Source organism: Barbus barbus (assembly GCF_936440315.1).
Source record: "Barbus barbus genome assembly, chromosome: 23".
In the NCBI taxonomy this organism is placed as follows: Eukaryota; Metazoa; Chordata; class Actinopteri; order Cypriniformes; family Cyprinidae; genus Barbus; species Barbus barbus.
In genome coordinates, this window is record NC_136751.1 from 18,395,343 (window position 1) to 18,414,351 (window position 19,009).

Sequence of the window (19,009 nt, forward strand, 5' to 3'; positions counted from 1 at the left end):
ACCACAATTATTTAAAAAATAAATTGCTTATCGTTAGCTTGTTCCTTCACATTTTACGTAGCCTCTACGTAAAATATGGACAGTTGCCTGCAGTTGCCTGACAAGTTCGCACCCCTGCATGTACCACCATGTAGACAAACATAAATGTCTACGTGGACAATGCACAGTTCTCAAAACATGTTCCGGAATACATCACATTTAAACACATCCTTTGCATATGAGTTATATTTGGCAATGTATCACTATCAGCATCTAAAAGGGGCTTCACCTCAAAGTTCTATTTGAAAAGAAATACGTCATAAGTCCTATTTGGATGCAACTCCTTTTCCCACAGGTAAATTTGTGTTTCACAGAAGCATTTTGTGAATTTAATCCCATTGTCTGTAATTTGTGGTATATTATTTTTTACATTTATCTTCATCAAGTCTCACCATAATTCTCACCTCCAGATGATCATGATCCCTTCAATCCTGTACAAAGTATATGAAATCCCAGACAACTGGGGTTAATAACCGAAACTGAACACTGCTCTAGACTTCTACATAACCAGGTATTTTTCCTATTTGAATGCAGGTAAATCCAACAGTTTTTTTCCAGGTTGGAGTTATATAAAGATTATTTGCATGATTATGAGGCTGTTTAGATGGGTTTTCTCTGGATAATGAGTGGGCGTGTGAGCACCGCTAGGGCGTTGCCGGGACTGCTGGGAATATTCTGCTGACAGCCTCTCTTCCTTATTCCCCAACTGTTTTCCCTCCACAACACACACAGAAGCCCACAGACTCATACTAACACAAACAACCACATACCCCAGTGACAGTTCACGTAGAGAGCAACAGAGGATCTAAACACAAACTTAGGGCTACACAATGTTTAAACTGATAATCACTATTTTATTCTGCTCCAAAATTTTAATCCCGATTATTATTGACAATTTGTTTCAGTTTAAAAATATTGTACTTTCTAGGAATGCACCGAATTTTCAGCTGCCGAAAATTATCGGCCGAAAATGGCATTTTCAGTTTTTGGCTGAAAGACAAAAACGGCTGAAAATATGAGCCGAAAATGTATTTAAAACTATACATTATTTGGATATTAGTCAAAAAAATAAACAAGCAAAAACTTGCATCTGCTTCTGTTGCATTGAACTGAATAAAAATACATTTATATTTATATTTAATATTAATTTATTTTCTGTTCAATTTTGTTGTGTTATTTTCAATAAAACTGTTTTTTTATTTTTATTTTTTTAATATTATGAAAATTACTGAGATAAATTACTGTCTTACAAAATTACGTTATATTTAATAAAATAATAAATAATTAAAAAGCATTTTCGGTTTCGGCACAGAATTTTCTTTCGGTGCGTCTCTAGCACTTTCATATAAGTACAAGATCAAGAAACATCAATTCGTAGAAAGGTTTATTTAACATTACTTTTCAGATATATTTATCATATACATTAAAAAGCTAAAACCATATTATGCCATATTAAAGCCATATTATGTCTTTATATCAAAGACACAGACCAACACAACAAGCAACCAAGTACAGTACAAACAGCAATACAAAATGTTCAACTGGCAAAAACAAGCACCAACCAATGCCAACAGATGCCGACAGGGGTAACGCACTGATCAAACAAAACCTGACGAATATATCTATTTCCTTTTGTCTGTGTCTGTCCATGCAGTGTGAATTGGCCTTAAAACAAAAAGACTTTGTATTTCGCACAAGTGCATTCATTCAACAACCACAATTGCAAACAACATAGTTGAGATTCATGTTTGTAATTACTGTGTGTCACTGAGATGCTTTGCTCACAGATATAGTCATTTGAGCAGAATATTGCAATGGAGTTTGCTAAACTCCAAACAAACATGTTTGTCTTTTCAGATAATTTGATAATTGGGACAATTAAGTAAAACACTGGGATGGAAAATGCATCTATTTAGGAGAAAAGCTCTGATTGGGGTGTTTAAACTCTTGACATTTTCAACCCCAAACATGAAAGCTTGTGGAAGCTTGTTACCAATGCAGTAATCATGACTAAAATATAACAAATCGTAACAAAAAAAGAGTGCCGGTTGGCCTCAAGTCATGCACTACTGCAAAAAGCCACCTATGGGATTTCCATTAAATTTAAAGAAAAAACAATGCATCATTAATTTGTCTCAATACTTTAAAAGCCACTATTCCCAGTGGCCACAGACAGCAATTCATGCCCCATATGAGTGACTGCCTGCATCCAATCAGTTTTGCCTGAAAGAGCAGATTTTTCACACACTGCAGAATCCATTCCATAAAATCATAATATAACCCAGAAAATATACAACAATTCAACTCTTAATATGCATTAAGTGGATCTGCATACACATATTTATCATTATAAGTGAAAAAGTAATAGAAATGGCCAGATAGGAGAGCTCTCGCCAGAGTGTCAGCACTAATGCAGGATAAATCACTTTAAATTTAGAGCTTTTCACTTCCCTCTCTCCCTCAAAGTCGCTCCATGAGCAAACACTCCTAATTCTGACTGCAATCCTATTTCTCAGTTCTATTTTGGGACATTTTTGAATATAAATTTGCATGCGGTTAGCATGCAGACTGGTGACACCCAATTGGGATTGTTTGGGAGAGTTTTTCAGGCGCTGCGTCATGATGCTGCAGTGGAAGCAGATGGCCAGAATGGCAAAGTCCATCTGGGTGCCAGGCACTGGGCTCACGGCCCCTGCCCACAGACTGCCATTTATATTATCAGCCGTGGTGTGGCTCAGGATATGAGGAATCCTGGCAAGGTCACACCAACATGTTGGACCTTATGGAACTCATTCCACTCAGAGCGGCAGCCATTTTGGTGTAATGTAGGGGCCCATAAGCATGGCAGCAATGGGATCAGCATCAGATCATGTGTTAAGTTGTGGTGATCTCTGAATCAAACCAGGATGAATGGACTTCCTGACACAGGCCGTAGCGTCATCCGCTATTACACTACTAAGCTGTGGAGAAAAAGGATCCTGGGTCTTTACCAGGACAGCTGCATGGACAGAGACATGACAAGAACGTGCATGGGGTATGTGTGTCAGGTATACATGCCACAGAACATCCAAAAATAGACAGCGACTCCTGACAATTGGCCATGTAACAAAATATCACAGAAAGTAACATAACATATCCATATAGCACCATCATCCAACGATGCTGGCAAACGCATTGTGAGCCTGGTCAAGGTGTTCTGTAGAAAAGTGTATATGGATTTATTTTCTGTTCAAAAATTTAGTGATTGCCTAATGGAGATAGTATTTTAATGCACATACATATTAGTTTTGTTACCAATGCATGACAACAAATGTCAAATGAAGGGATTATTTTTTTAAAATAAATAACCAGGATTTTATATATATACATATTATTACTACTATTATTTAGATAGTACTAGAATGTTTTTAATACATTGAATTAGCTTTCTTTTTTTATTTTCCTTTTTTATTTTAGTTTAAGTTTTAGTAATTTTGTCATGTGCTTTTGTCATTCTTATTACTTTGTTTTCTTTTTTGTTTTCTTTTTTTTACATTTCTATTTAGCTTTAAGTATTTTTAGTACTTCAACATAAACTTATTTTATTTCAGTAAACTGCCAAGGCAGCTTTTCTAACTTTAGTTGTATTTCATCCTTTTCAGGTTTTTTCATCTTTTTTCATTTTTTTTTTTTAGTTTTATTTCAAGTAACAAAAAAATTTTAAATAATCAAAATTAATTTTAGTTAACAATAACAGCACTGGAGCTGAATGAAAACTTAAACCCAAGATTATAAAATGGTTACAATACGTTAAATTTATATTTCACTCAATATTGAAATATAATATATTGAAATAAAATAATAAGCGCTGTTGTGCTTTGGGCATCCCGAGTTCGAGTCCTGGCTCACATACATTTCCGGATCCTATCCCCTCTCTCCCACTACGCTTCCTGTCTAACTACTGTCCAATCAAATTAAAGGCATAAAATGCCAAAAATAAATATTTTTAAAAAACAATTTTATAATAATTTTGGTCTATTGTATTGGATTATTTTATCCAGTATTTGTGTGTGCCATGTATTTTAAGATTCACACGGTCATCTTAGCAACATCATAACGTCAAAGTCAAATGAAATCTATTGCAATCCAAGTGTCTCTTATGCACAGCATTGAAATCAGTTCCATAACAGGATGAATGCAGGCAGTAGGCAGTTCACTATATGTTGGAACGGCGCTATAGAGTTGTACTTTATGAGGGGTGTGGCCCACTCCTCATTCTGGTCACACACGCTGTGTGAACGGTCACATGAGATGGTTGCCTCTTTGGACCTGGGCAGAGTGCATGCGAGTAACATTGCCCATGGACACAGATTTGTGGAATGCATTGCAAGAGAGGCAAAACAAGAGGTCGCCATGGAAACAGGGCCAGATTGATGAGGGAGAAAAGGAGATGGGGAGGGCAATATGGAGTAGGCTATGTATACAAAGACGGACGGATAGAAGTGAGAGAGAGGGAAAGCGGGAAGCTGAGAGGGTATAAAAGCAAGAAACAGAGAGTGTGAGAGAAAGAAAGGGCAAACAGATCTATAGAGGCTAGGTTGTTGAGAAAGCAGTTCCAATAAAAGCTTCACACCTCAGATTAAAAAGGTGTGAGCCAGCTGGCCTCCACAGCCTGAAGGAACAGAGGCCTGAAGAGTTTGTGTGGATGTGTGTGAGTGATCTGTTCTCAGGATAAGCGTATACGTACTATATGCATTTACATTTAGTCATTTATGCTAGCATGCACAAAGAATTGCATGCAAGCAGCATGCAAGTTCCTCTCTAAGAACATATCACTTAGGTACACATCAAATACTGTATATACTGTAGTTCCTCACATATTCTGATCAATTTCTCCATTGATAATACATTGATAATACATTGACATAACTCAGCCCACATGGAATTGGTTAACACAGAACTCTGCAAGATCTATGCAGCAAATTTGAGTATCTATTACCCAATGAGAGTGCAGTAATCTCAGGGCTGTGTAAAGGTACATTCTGGGTTCAGTTAAACCCAATTCACAACATTTGATTACCAAAAAAATTAATTTCATTATTTTGCTTTAAAAATAAAATCTAGTTTTTAAAAAGGATGTGAAAGGGGGGCAATCTGTAAACGGTTTCAATAACATAGCCACACGACTGAGCTTAACTTGTACTAAACCTGAAATATTCCATTCCCTGTAATAATGCTTTATCCGTTTAAAGGGGTCATGCCTGATATATAAGATGTCATTGTGCTATAAAAACAGTTTCAGAGCTCAAAACTTTCTTGTTAGTCTAAAAAACAGCTTATATTGAAGCCAGTCAGCCAAAATGACAGTTTGTGGAATGTGCCACTCTATGATGTAATAATGTGGCTAAACACAGTCTCTGCAGAAGAAGATCAATGCCTGCTTCTACATCACTGCCAGTTTAGCCCTGCCCACCAATGTGTGCACATAGTAGGTGAGTGACAAGAGCAGTCTATGCAGAAACCAAGCGATAAACTTTATTTCATGAACTTTATTTTGAATGAAGTGTCAGACCGCGTCAGTAAGGTCCTTTGTTCACTTCGTTTTACCACAGATTTGTTTACAGGATTTTCAGAAATATTGAAACTAAAAGATGATGCTGTGCCAACTATATTAGATACAATATCGCACCACACACAGTGTGAGTAACTGTTTTCATTACGTGATTACTATTGCTTTAGCTGTTATTACAAATCATTTAATATGTACTGAGTATTTATGCATTTTAACCTAAAACACAGCACCATTCATCTGTGAAGGATGTAGGCTGTCAAACATACACAACTGTTATCCAATCATAGCAGTGGGCGTTTACTTCCGAGTCTATAATCCGCCACGCCTATTCAAACAGAGCGTTCTGATGAGAGGTTCAAAATAAGGACAGAAAATATCCTATTACTTCTAAATTTGAATGTCTTTTTGATGAAAAAATCTTGATAACATGGAACAGTGGATCTCAGAGAACAGTACAAAATAAAAAAAAGGCAGTTCATAACCCCTTTAAATCGAAATTATCCCAAATTGAGGCCCTCTGCTCAAAAAACAGCAGAAAAAGTCTGCAGATTCCATGTAGGCCCAGCAGTCACATTCAAACACATTATGCCACACTATCTATAACCTCTCTTATTAGGTACGTGTATCTGATGCCCTTCAATGCTGGCTTCCTGAGATGTAACTCAACCTGGAAATGAAGACGTGTTATATTTCTCACAATGGAAAATATCCCAATCGATGGCTGCTAGATATTTCAGATGACTGTTCTCTCCATGCCGATAGCTCTCGTTTGATTAAAATGAATAATTTCTTCCTGCTGAAGGTCAATGAGTTCACTGACACTGACATTACAGTGAGAGAGCTTTTGAGAAAGGGCACAATGGGATTATGAGTCTTATTGTCACTGATGGAACACATTAGCAGAGGAATGTTAACCTGAAGCTTCCCATCAGCACCCAGCCATTTTTCTTATGTATTAGGTGGGGAAATTATATGTGCTGTGGCTGGAATCTATCGACATTTACCACATCTGGTTCTGTTTCTCTTTAGATTAGATTACTGGTTGTGTCTTTAATGCACAAGTCTTTAGTAGAAGATGTTTTTTATTAAAGGAATTTTCCAGGTTCAGTATAAGTTAATATCAATTGAGGCTTGTGGTATAAATTACAAGAAAATTTCATTTTTACACTGATGCACTTACAGTGGAAGAGAATGGGGCTATTCTGTAAACATTCAAATGCTTAGTTTTTCAACAGTATAGCCAAAAGTATGAACAATACGTATATGATTGTAGTGTGCAAAAAAAAAAAACCTGCATTATTAACCTATTTTATGTAAAGCTATATACAGTTTTACAATTTTACTGCCATTTGTCATCCCAACACCATAAACCTGAAATGAACCATAAAAAACGTACAGCTCTTATAATACAACAAATTTTAAGAGAATAAATGTTATATGATACTATTTATTAATTATATATGAATTATTATTAAATTCCTAACCCAATTATAAAATTGTACTCAAATGGTATTAATAGCATTGCCTCACCTTATCCTTTCATTTTTCGAAGAAAATGAAAGAAGGAGCTTATCTTGTACTGAACCTGGAACTAGGGGTGTGCGATATGACGATTTTTGATCGTGGACGATAAAAATGTCTCCACGATCTGCTTTTTAAGAAATATCGTAGTATCGCGCTACCGCGCACATTGTTAATTACAGTTCTGGCGCCTCCGTCTCTATATACTGTACAACACGACATACAGCAGTAGAGTTACTCAGACAGGACACTGCACTTATTCGCGATCGCAAAAGTACATTATTTGCATACAAGCCTTGCTGGTTAAATGTTTAATTCGCGCGCTGGTCTGACGTGCGCTTGTTCTGAGCGCATACACCTGAAGCACGCGCACTAAAACGCCTGTCTAACAGCGCCTGATTACTCAACTAAGTTATATTTTGCGCTAATACTGTCAAAACACACAAGGTTTACATACAGACTGAGTTGGTTATGTCTAAAATGAAAGTAAATAGTTAAGAGAGAAACGGATGCGTGCCTGTACTGTATATTAGATGCGTGCAGCTCTTAAAGGGACAGGACACTAAACGTGCTGTCGACTGTCATTAAAGGGATAGTTCACCCTAAAATTGAATTTCTGTCATTATTTACTCGGTGGAAAACCGAACAGTTGCTGGTCCACATTGACTTTGATAGTAGGAAAGAAAAATCCTATGGAAGTCACTGAGGACCAGCAACTGTTTGGTTTTCCACCTTCTTCAAAATAGCATTTATAAATGTTCAGCAGAAGAAAGAAACTCATTCCGGTTTAAAACAACTTTTGAGTAAATGATGATATAAAAATACAACATTATGACAGAATTGACAGACAGATGACAGAATATTAATTTGTGGGGGAACTATTCATTTAACGTTAACAAAACAACAAAACACAAAGAGAAAAATCACTCCCTATTCTTGACTGAAAAACTTTAATACAGTTGCTTTAGGAATCAGTCTATCTAGTGTTTTATTTTTATATTTGTTCATTCATTCAATTTCATTGAATGCTCTGCTAAATACACCTATTGTACCTGAAAATAAAGCACTGTTTGTTTTATTTGTATATTATGTGTATTTGTAATGTGTATCTTTGTTCTTATTTTTTAATAAGAAAAATAAAATAATGACAAAGATTTTTTATCTTCGCCCACTTTGGCCTAAATATCTGCCATGCATCTTTGTCTTTCTAGTTTGGCTGTAATGCTCAGACAACTTGTAAAACCAAAATAGTAAAACTAACAAAGAATCGTGATAAAAATCGTGAATCGTGATATTTCTATAAAAAATCGTGATATGATATTTTTCCCATATCGCCCACCCCTACCTGGAACATTTCTATAAATAGTAAGAATAAATTTTTTAAAGAGTCACAATGAGTACAATTCATTACAGATCATAATTGCCGCCACAGGAACTGTGAAGCTAAACCTACATGTCATTGTCATTGACCCTTGTTATGCGATTCTCCTGAATCATCTTACACAGAAACAGTATATATTTGTCTTTCATATACTGTATAAAGTAAAGAGAAATTACAGCTGCTCTCAAGTGTTACAACTACCATCCATAAGGTTATAATCACAATGGGAATGTCACTCCTTAATAAGCATTCCAGCTTATCAGGGTTTGCGCTGTACTCACTTTACGCTCCTTGTCTCCGTACTCCAGCCCCAGTGTGTCCATGGCACGCACGATAGCAGCCAGAGACTGGATGGTGTTGCTGTAGACCACTGGCTTGTACTGCTTCACATCATCACCAGAGAACCCGTCCTCGTGGATAATCCTACACACAACAAAAGATATATTAGAGAGTATGTAGTTCATATGTGTCTGGAGCACTTCCCACCTGGCTGGAGGAACCAAACTCTGGTTAACAGTCAGGAATCATGTCCCATTTAACTGAAATGTTCAGTTCCTCTCAAGATCACAACTACACATTTCTAGACTGACAGTCTCCAGGCCCAGCTATGGTGATAATACAAAAGCATAGGAAGGATGGAGAAGTGATTGGAGAGTGAAAGGAGACAGCAAACACAGTGATGTTCAAACATACTGATACAGATAGTGATGCAATATGTCTGTTATCTGTGTCTCGCGGCTTCAACAGAACTGTTCAGCCCCCGTGCTGCTGTCCTGCTCTGCTCTCAGTATTGATCAATTTAATTAAAGATTACTTTATTGCTATTAGGCTTAATATATGCATAGTTGCCAAAGCCAGTGAGTGAGAATTAGATGTAACGATCTATATCAGCAGCACTCAACTTCATGAGGCCAATAGGGCCAAATACAATGATAACTTATGATCTTCATTTACTGTAAGATTAAAGTCTATTCAGACTAGTTTTCATTTGTTATTTTAATCTCTTTCAAATCAAACATATTAGCATGTTCATCACACATCCTTTGTGAAATAAAATAAACAATAATAATAATAATATTGAGCGAATTGCCTACTGCTTTTCAGCAAACTCCTCTTGAGAAATCTAATCCTGAAATCGAATTACTGCTTTTTTTTTTTTTTTACAATGCTTCTCCTCATTTATTTTGCTCTGCTTCACTGAATACCATAACTAAAGAACAGTAACTGCAATAACTAAATTACAGTTGGTCATTCAAATATTGTAGGCATCTAATATGACATAAAATTAAAATGACATTATATTTACACAAACACATGCTTGTTTGTACAGCTATCTTTGAGGGACCTGCCATAGACTTAAGTTATTTTTGTATTCATTTTTTTACTGACCTAGTGATATTTTCTATCCACACACACACACACACACACACACACACATACATTTACTACCACAATAGGTTTCCCAACCGTCTGCAACACTCCCATTTTAGTCATTACAGACACACTTATTAAATCCAATACATTTGACAATAATTGTGTACATTATGTAAATTATGTCAAAAAGCAATCAAGGACCTTTAAAGTCAGGATGACACATGCATTCTCGTGATAAATACTTCAGATTCGAATTGTCAGTAAGATGATATCGCTGAGACTTACAGCAAAATTAAAACCTCACAAAATTTTCTAAAACTTTTTAATTAGATTGCATTCATAACTATGCATGTCAAAAGCCACATGCTGAGTGGCTTCTAAATGTCAAATAAATAGAAGTGAAGAATGATTAATAAATCCACGAGTTGTATTTATGCAAAAACTAAAAGGTATATCAAATTGCTACATTTGTTGTAGCCAGAATAACCAAACAGCTATTGTCTCCCAGGTATGTACATTAGGTAGTTCATCTTCATTCTGTGCTATTGAGAAATCAGTGGAAGATGCATTTTTGTGATGATGACGGTATTTTAATCATCACATTCAGTGTATTACAGCAGTAAGTACAGTTGTATCATTCAGCATTGTGTTGGAGAGCAGAGTGTTCTTTTTAGACAGCCAGCTGTGCTCTTGTCCTCCTGCTTCATAAGTTATAGACCTATTGTACAATGTCATGGTTTTTACTGTCTCTTATATTTTTTTCCCTCACTCAGATTCAATATTCAAACATCATTACCCATTATCTACAATAAAATGGTGTTATTTCTGCAATAGATGGCATACCCGACTTTGATCCAGGGAAAGTAGAGCATTCAGAACATGGAGGGACAGGTTTCTCACAGAGAATATGACACTGTTGGAGCCAAACTACAAAGGAGGGCCCCAGTGGAACTCGGTCCTTCTGTGGCCAAAACCCCTAATTCAATTGATTTAGCTAAAATTAGGTTTGGACATCTGTCTGTTCTACAATACTGAAAGATGGCAAGGCATTTTTAGATCATGAGGCTTTGACCTTTGCGAATAATATACACACACACACACACATTATATGCATTTCCTTAATGCATAGTAGCATTGTCTGGCCTGAAAGCTAAAGATTATTATTAAAGATTATCACATCAGCGCTCGGTTGGTCTTGGTAAACGGTGTTAGTGTGGCATGAGAAAAGCCAGACAGACTGGCAAAGCCTGGCATTATGCAGACCCAGACATCACACTGGTTTATTAGACTGGTGCCAGGGAGAGGTGTGATGAAGCATGTGTTTGGGGATGATATTTTTGACCACTTGGTGCACACACACGCCTAAACTCTGGTGGCCTGAAGGCTACTACATGCCATATACATACTATCATTAGCTCACTATTGCACTTAGTTCAACCAAAACCACTCTTAACCATCCTAACAGTGTAGAAAAAACAGTGCTACAGTGTGTCAGGAGGGAATATAAATTTATATTTCCAAATAGTCCAGTGAGATTTTTTTTTTTGCACAAGGAATCTGACAACAGCCTGATCTCAGATCTGATCTCATCATCATCCAGTCTGTCTGGAATGACATGAAGAGCAACAGAACAAACTGAGACAGACTAAATCCAGACGAACTGTGGCAATTTAATAACTCAATAAAAAAAATGTAATTCTAAAAATCACTCCACTTATGTAAACCATCTCATCTGGGATGATTTATATCAATATATCAGAAATAAATCAGCAGTTAAGAGTTTTTTCCCCTATCATTTTCTCTATCATTATCATATTTTTTTATCACTTACTGATAAATGAGAGCACAGCTATGGGGTTGTTTGAACACAAACAGCTGTGCTACTTTTCTTCTGATCGGTCTTCAGGAATCAGATTAAAATTAATTAAAGAGTCAAATTAGGTAAATGGGTTGTAATAAATCTAATGGAGTTTAAAAAAAGATTCATCTGAAAAAAAATAAGTTAACATGTTCACTTTGGCAAGACTTTAACTGTTTCCTTATGTGTAAAACGTCTTTATATATGAGCAATTCAAGCTCCTTATCCAACAACAGCTGGTGCTAGCAAACCAATGAAAACAGTTTGATGATGGTTACATGGCCATTCCCAGAATCTCTCTCTCTCTCTGTTTGTCTGTCACTCTCACTCTTTCACATTTCTCAGATGACCACTAAATAATTCAGCTGATAAAAAAAACAAATGTTTAGGGTCTTTTGAAAGTCGCAATATAAATAAGGACATCGGTTTTTGATTCCCGCAGGAGGATGGAAACATTGATCTGTTTCAAATGTGAGACACTGAAAGTAGACTCTAACTCAGAGGGCTCCTATTCCAGTCGACCTGGCAAAGACCAAGGGCTTGACACACACACACACACTGCACACAGTCTTGGTCACAGATGTGCAGATCAGGATAATGTCCTGAGGCCAAATAGGTTCCCAAACCTGAGGGCTAGAATGAAGTCTCCTACGTATATCTTTTAAGAGTTGCATCGACTAGCCATTTAGTTCTACCACTAGTCGATTTTTTCGGGCTTCAACTGTTTATCATTACATGACTTCAGCCTGGAATCCTTCATATGGACTTCACATACAAAATTGTTGCAAATCTCCCTGAAACTGAGAGTCACGAGCGAACGGGGTAAGACTGTTTTAGCAGCACTTACATGACAATACAGCCAGCATGAATCTGGCAATGGAGATATGTGCGCTTTCAGCACATCTGTGCGATTCTCTCCAATCACAAAGTCTCTGTGAACACAGTGCTGGACTTTCCAGAAACAAAAAGGCAGCTGATGGTGCACAGCATATGGAGAGATATTTACATAAGGTCAATACAGACACGTCAACTAGCTGACTATTTTTCTGGACAGCTAGTCGACTAGTGAAAATCAAACGTTGTTCAAACCCTATTTTTTTTTTTACATGTCTGTGCTCAGTTCTAAACCTGAATTTATGGTCAGAAACAGACACTGGGTTTTAATGTAAACGGAAACAATGAATACTTCCTGATCAGAATATATGCACGTATAGTTAGATAAATATATCTCTAAATCACTTCCTCATGGGTGTCTTTATATATACAAAAAGAAAAAGAAAAAAAACGTGATTCAGTTTAGAACTTTTATACTTCTAAAACAGAGGTCATCAACCTATATACAAAGCCGGGCCCCAACAGAAAAAATAGATTTTTTTCCACAAACACTATTACTTTATATGATGCTTAACTGTTCATGAACACATTTTATTCAGTGAGCATGCATTACATTTATTGAAAGTGATAGTAAAAACGTTTACATTGTAATAAAAAATCAGTTTCAAATAAATGCTGTCCTTTTGAACTTTGTCTTCAAAAGATTCTGAAAAAAAATCTCTAATTTGGTTTCCACAAAACTATTGAACAGCTCAACTGTTTTCAACATTAATTTTTTTAAAGTTATATTTATGGGCTTTTTATGCCTTTATTGTAAGAGGACAGTGGAGAGCCGACAGGAAAGGGTGGAGAGAGGGGAGTGGGATCTGCAAAGGACCTGGAATCGAACTTGGGTCGCTGTGAGCACACTAACCACAAGGCATGGTCAACACACAAGTGTCAACACACTAACCACAAGGCTATCGGCGCTGATGTTTTCACCATTTATAATAAGAACCGTTACTTGATCACCAAATCAGAATGATTTCTGAAGGATCACGTGACGCTGGGATCTGAAGTCTTGGTGAACTTAAGAGATTTTTTCAAAAACATTTTTCAAAATACCTTTGAACAGTATAGATCATAATACAACTATGTAATTGAAAAATGCATTACCTTTTTTCATGTGTTAAAGGGTTGACTCAACATGCATAAAAGGTAAGTTATATAAAAGTCTGCAAATGAATAAAAAAAATTATGTTGCATTGCAACAAAAAACTGTATATATTTGTCTTTTCCAAATCTAGGTAATATCATAATACTAGCTTAAATTATGAAAGGAAGCTTATGCTATTCTATAATGTGCAGCAAAAATCACCAGAAAAGCTTGCAAACATTCACACACAGTTACTCTTAGTCTATGAGAATGCTGCCAAATTAAGTTCTAACAGCTTCAGGGATCAAGCTCCAGGACCCACATGAGAAAGAGGATGATGAAGAGTTGTTACTAGAAGAGACAAGACCAGGGGTGTCATTAGAAAGTTTGTGACGTTAACACTCATTTTCATCTTCTCCTCTCCTCTGATAAGGGCTGATCTCTGGAAGCCAACATGTGGGTGGAGGAGAGACATCATTACAGCAACCTTTCCTTCAGATGAACTTATTATAGAACAGCTCATTAAAGAGGAGAAAGAACAGAGTGAGAGAAAGGATAATCTCAGATTTGAAAACTTATTGCATTCATGCATGAAGACTCTAATTTCTCACATCTCGAGGCTGTCTGTAAGGTGTGCGTTTGTGTGTGTCCTGAGAGGTGAAGGATCTGGCCAATACAAGCTCCTGCTGAGGTTATTACACAATCACACCAACTGTGCTCTGTGACCTGTAAGTTGGATTGAGTGCACTCAAACTTATTCACACAAAGGGACAAATCATCATGGCATTCACCAACATAAAAGGCATGTGTAGTACAACGGATAGCGTAGAGATTTAGAATCAGAATCAGAATGAGCTTCATTGGCCAAGTAGGTTTACACATACAAGGAATTTGTTATAGTGACAGAAGCTCCACAGTGTAACGGAGAGACAGCAACAGGACAGAGATAATAAAGAATACAAATATCCAAATAGGCAATGTACAAAACAGCAGAAACACAATATATAATATAGACAATTATGTGTGTACAGGTCCGATATGTGCAAATTTGAAATGAAAAAAAATTAGATAAAAAAAAACAAGCAAGTGTGGTGAATAAATAGAGTTGTGTGTTCTGCGTTTTATTGTCAAGTGTTCATGAGATGGATTGCCTGTTTCTGTGTCTGGTTGTTCTGGTTCTCAGAGCTCTGTAGCATCGACCAGACGGTAACAGTTCAAAGAGGGAGTGTGCTGGATGTGAGGGGTCCAGAGTGATTTTACCGGCCCTTTTGCTCACTCTGGATAAGTACAGTTCTTGAAGAGTGGGGAGGGTTGTACCAATGATTCGCTCAGCAGTCCGGACTACTCTCCGTGGTCTTCTGAGGTCCGATTTGGCAGCTGAACTGAACCAGACAGTTGTTGAAGTGCAGAGTATTGATTCAATGATGGCAGAGTAGAACTGTTTCAGCAAGTCCTGTGGCAGGTTGAACTTCTTCAGCTGGCGAAGGAAGTACAACCTCTGCTGGGCCTTTTTCACAATGGACTCAATGTGATTGTCCCACTTCAGGTCCTGAGAGAATCACATTGAGTACATTAAAGGATTAGTTCAAAATTCTGCCATCATTTTACTCCGCCTCCTGTTGTTTCAAACCTTTCTTTTTCTATGTCATTCCAAAGTCATATGAATTTCTTACTTCCATACATCACAAATATATATGGAAGTAAGAAATTCATATGACTTTGGAATGACATAGAAATATACATTTCTTATTTATTTTTTTTTTATTTTTTTTTTAAATGTCCAAGTTCCCCTTTTCCATATTAAACGGGGAGCAGGAGTGTTAAGCGTAAAAAAACAAAAAGGCACCATGAATGTACTCCATACAGTTTGTGCACTATATTTCAATATTTCTGAAGCTATTAAATAGGTTTTTGTAAGAAACTGGCTGTAATGCTTTAAGTTTGTCAAGTATTTGGTTAAATTTGAAATAAAATCAAATATTAAAAATCATTTTTAGTTATTGAAAATTATTGAAATAAAATAAAATATAAATATTAGAAAAACTAACAGATTATTTGTTGCTCTTTCAAATACTGACAATAAATGTTTACGTTGAACTACTAAAATGAATCAGTAAAAACTACTGAAATAAATCAATAAATTAAAGCAGGAAACATAAAAATAATAGAATACAACCCGAATTCCGGAAATGTTGGGAAGTTTTTAAATTTGAATAAAATGAAAACTAAAAGAATATCAAATCACATGAGCTAATATTTTATTCACAATAGAAAATAGATAACAAATGTTTAAACTGAGAAATTTTAAAAATTTTCTGCACAACATGAGCTCGTTTCAATTTTGATGCCTGCTACAGGTCTCAAAATAGTTGGGACGGAGGCATGTTTACCATGGTGTAGCATCTCCTCTTCTTTTCAAAACAGTAAACAGTTTGAAGACGTCTGGGCATCGAGGTTATGAGTTTCTGGAGTTTTGGTGTTGGAATTTAGTCCCATTCTTGCCTGATATAAGTTTCCAGCTGCTGAAGAGTTTGTATTCATCTTTGATGTATTTTTTGTTTAATGATGCACCAAATGTTCTCTATAGGTGAAAGATCTGGACAGCAGGCAGGCCAATTCAGCACCCGGACTCTTCTACTACAAGCCATGCTGTTGTAATAGCTGCAGTATGTAGTTTTGCATTGTTAGGGTTAGAGTTAGGCCTTCCCTTCATCTGGAGAGAAGCATATGTTGCTCTAAAATCTTTATATACCTTTCAGCATTCACAGTGCCTTACAAAACATGCAAGCTGCACTTATGCACCCCCATACTATCAGAGATGCTGGCTTTTGAACTGAACGCTGATAACATGCTGGAAGGTCTCCCTCCTCTTTAGCCCGGAGGACACGGCGTCTGTGATTTCCAACAAGAATGCCAAATTTGGACTCATCTGATAGAACCCTTTACCACTTTGAAACTGTCCATTTTAAATGAGCTTTGGCCCACAGGACACGTCGGCGCTACTGGACCATGTTCACACATGGCTCTCTTTTTTGCATGATAGAACTTTAGTTGGCATCTGCAGATGGCACAACGGCTTGTGTTTACCGACAGTGGTTTCTGGAAGTATTCCTGGGCCCATTTAGTAATGTCAATGACAGAATCATGCCGATGAGCATCGCCTGAGAGCCCGATGACCATGGGCATCCAACAAAGGTCTTCGGCCTTGTCCCTTACACACAAAGATTTCTCCAGTTTCTCTGAATCTTTTGATGATGTTATGCACTGTATATGATGAGATTTGCAAAGCCTTTGCAATTTGACTGAGGAACGTTGTTTTTAAAGTATTCCACAGTCTTTTTATTCACTCTTTAACAGATTGGAGAGCCTCTGCCCAGCTTTAATTCTGAGAGACTCTGCCTCTCTAAGACATCCCTTTTATAGCTAATCATGTTACAGACCTGATGTCAATTAATTTAATTAGTTGCTAGATGTTCTCCCAGCTGAACCTTTTCAAAATTCCTTGCTTTTTCAGCCCTTTGTTGCCCTGTGACAACTTTTTTGGGACCTGTAGTAGACAAATTTGAAATTAGCTCATTTAGTGGATAAGTGTAAAATTTATCCGTTTAAACATTTGTTATGTTATCCATGTTCTACTGTGAATAAAATATTGTCTCGTGTGATTTGAAAGTCTTTTAGTTTTCATTCAAATTTAAAAAAACGTCCCAACATTTCCGGATTTCGGGTTGTATATAGAAATATAAAAAACCTAATAAAATAAAAAATAAAAAAAATTAATCAAAAAGACTAAATTGATCAAATTAACACAATTAACCCTCTAAGCGCCAAAGTCACAAAATTGTGACAAGACGTCATACTAACTGTGTCATACTAACTAATAAAACAAACTGTAGTTCCTAATATAGCAAATAGCAGAGCAAGTGAGCTATCGTGTCATTGATGCGGAAGCAGTTCAGTTCATAGTTTGCAAGTAAATTGTGAGATTTGTGGGGGAAATTTCCAAATGGCTAATAAAAAATTGTACCGTGAGGATGTGTTGCAAATGTTATTCACCGATTCTGAAGGGGAATATTTGCCTTTTGGAAATCGGTCATCTAATAATCGCGCTTCTCCCGGTACATCTTTGCAGTGCAATGGTGCCGCTGTGCAAGGCGAGAGTGTTCACGAAGCACAAACAAGTGTTCATTTCGACCCTTTGCCCAACGGGGATGGGGGTGGCAGGGGTGAACGTGGGCTTAGGCTACTGTTCACACGCGTTTTACTACTATATAGTATAGTAATATAGTGATAATTTAGTACTTTCTCCTGTTTTATTTTTGGTTTCCTCTTTTCTGATCATTAGGAATGAGGATAAAAAGAAAAAAAAATCCAAACATCCATTCAATATCTACCATTTCCTGAATATTATGAAATTCAAGATGGCCCACCCCCTGATGACGTCATATGCAAATTAGATGAGTATATTTACAAGTTTATTACATAAACGTTCGGTCATGCCCAAAAAAATTTTAATTTACAGTAGATCTCTATCTTGAAGCCCTTTCGAGTCACAAGCATTTGAAATCTTGATGTCAAAATCCAGCATTTTTTCAAAAATCCCTGGTGCCTAAAGGGTTAATAAAACAGAAACTAAAATTAAAATAAAATTAAAACATACAAATAAAAGCTAATTCAAACAATTAATAAAAACTATAGTAGTACATAAATAGTACTAAAATATACTGAAATTGGTAAATTACAGTGAACGGGCAGATTTTCAGTTACTTAAATTTTAGTCTGTTCCTCATATTGTATGGCTTCAGAACACTTAGAATATAGTGCAAAAAACAGGCACCATCTTTCACTGTATAGAAAAGAGCAGTATAAAAATTCTAAAAGTCACTTTTATTTTCATTCAAATGGAAGAAAGCAATACGTGTTTGGAAGTACGATATTTAGATTTTTTTTGGCTAAAATAACACTAACGTTTTTGCTGTCCTGATGGATGTAGATAAATGGATGAATAAGTGTAGATAATCATGAATAAATTAAATGTAGAATGGTAGAAGAATGCCACAAAAAGTTGTCAGCTGAGCTCAGTACGCAGCGTTTGATACGCTGTGATAGACAGGACTAAGTGAACATTCTCCTCCTGACCTTTCATTTGGAACTCAGTTTATCAGATCAATGAGGTTAAGAGAAGACGGTTCTGATATATAGGCAATCTAAAGAGCAGCTCTCTGATCTAAATGGCTACATGGGTTTATTTTGAAGCAGTGAGGTGGAATATGATTTAAAGGATCTCAAGAGTGAACAACGGTAGCCAAAATAGAAATA

General features: G+C 36.4%; 1 protein-coding gene across 2 annotated transcripts in view; it reads right to left on the minus strand.

Annotated features, from left to right (window-relative positions):
- The window catches only part of LOC306842838 (guanine nucleotide-binding protein G(o) subunit alpha), a 90,107-nt gene that overhangs the window by 53,955 nt on the left and 17,143 nt on the right, over positions 1–19,009 (minus strand). For both annotated transcript variants that reach the window (XM_079373947.1, XM_079373948.1), the window contains exon 3: positions 8,774–8,915. In XM_079373947.1, coding sequence (XP_079230073.1) covers positions 8,774–8,915 — 142 coding nt within the window. The remainder of the gene's footprint in view (positions 1–8,773; positions 8,916–19,009) is intronic.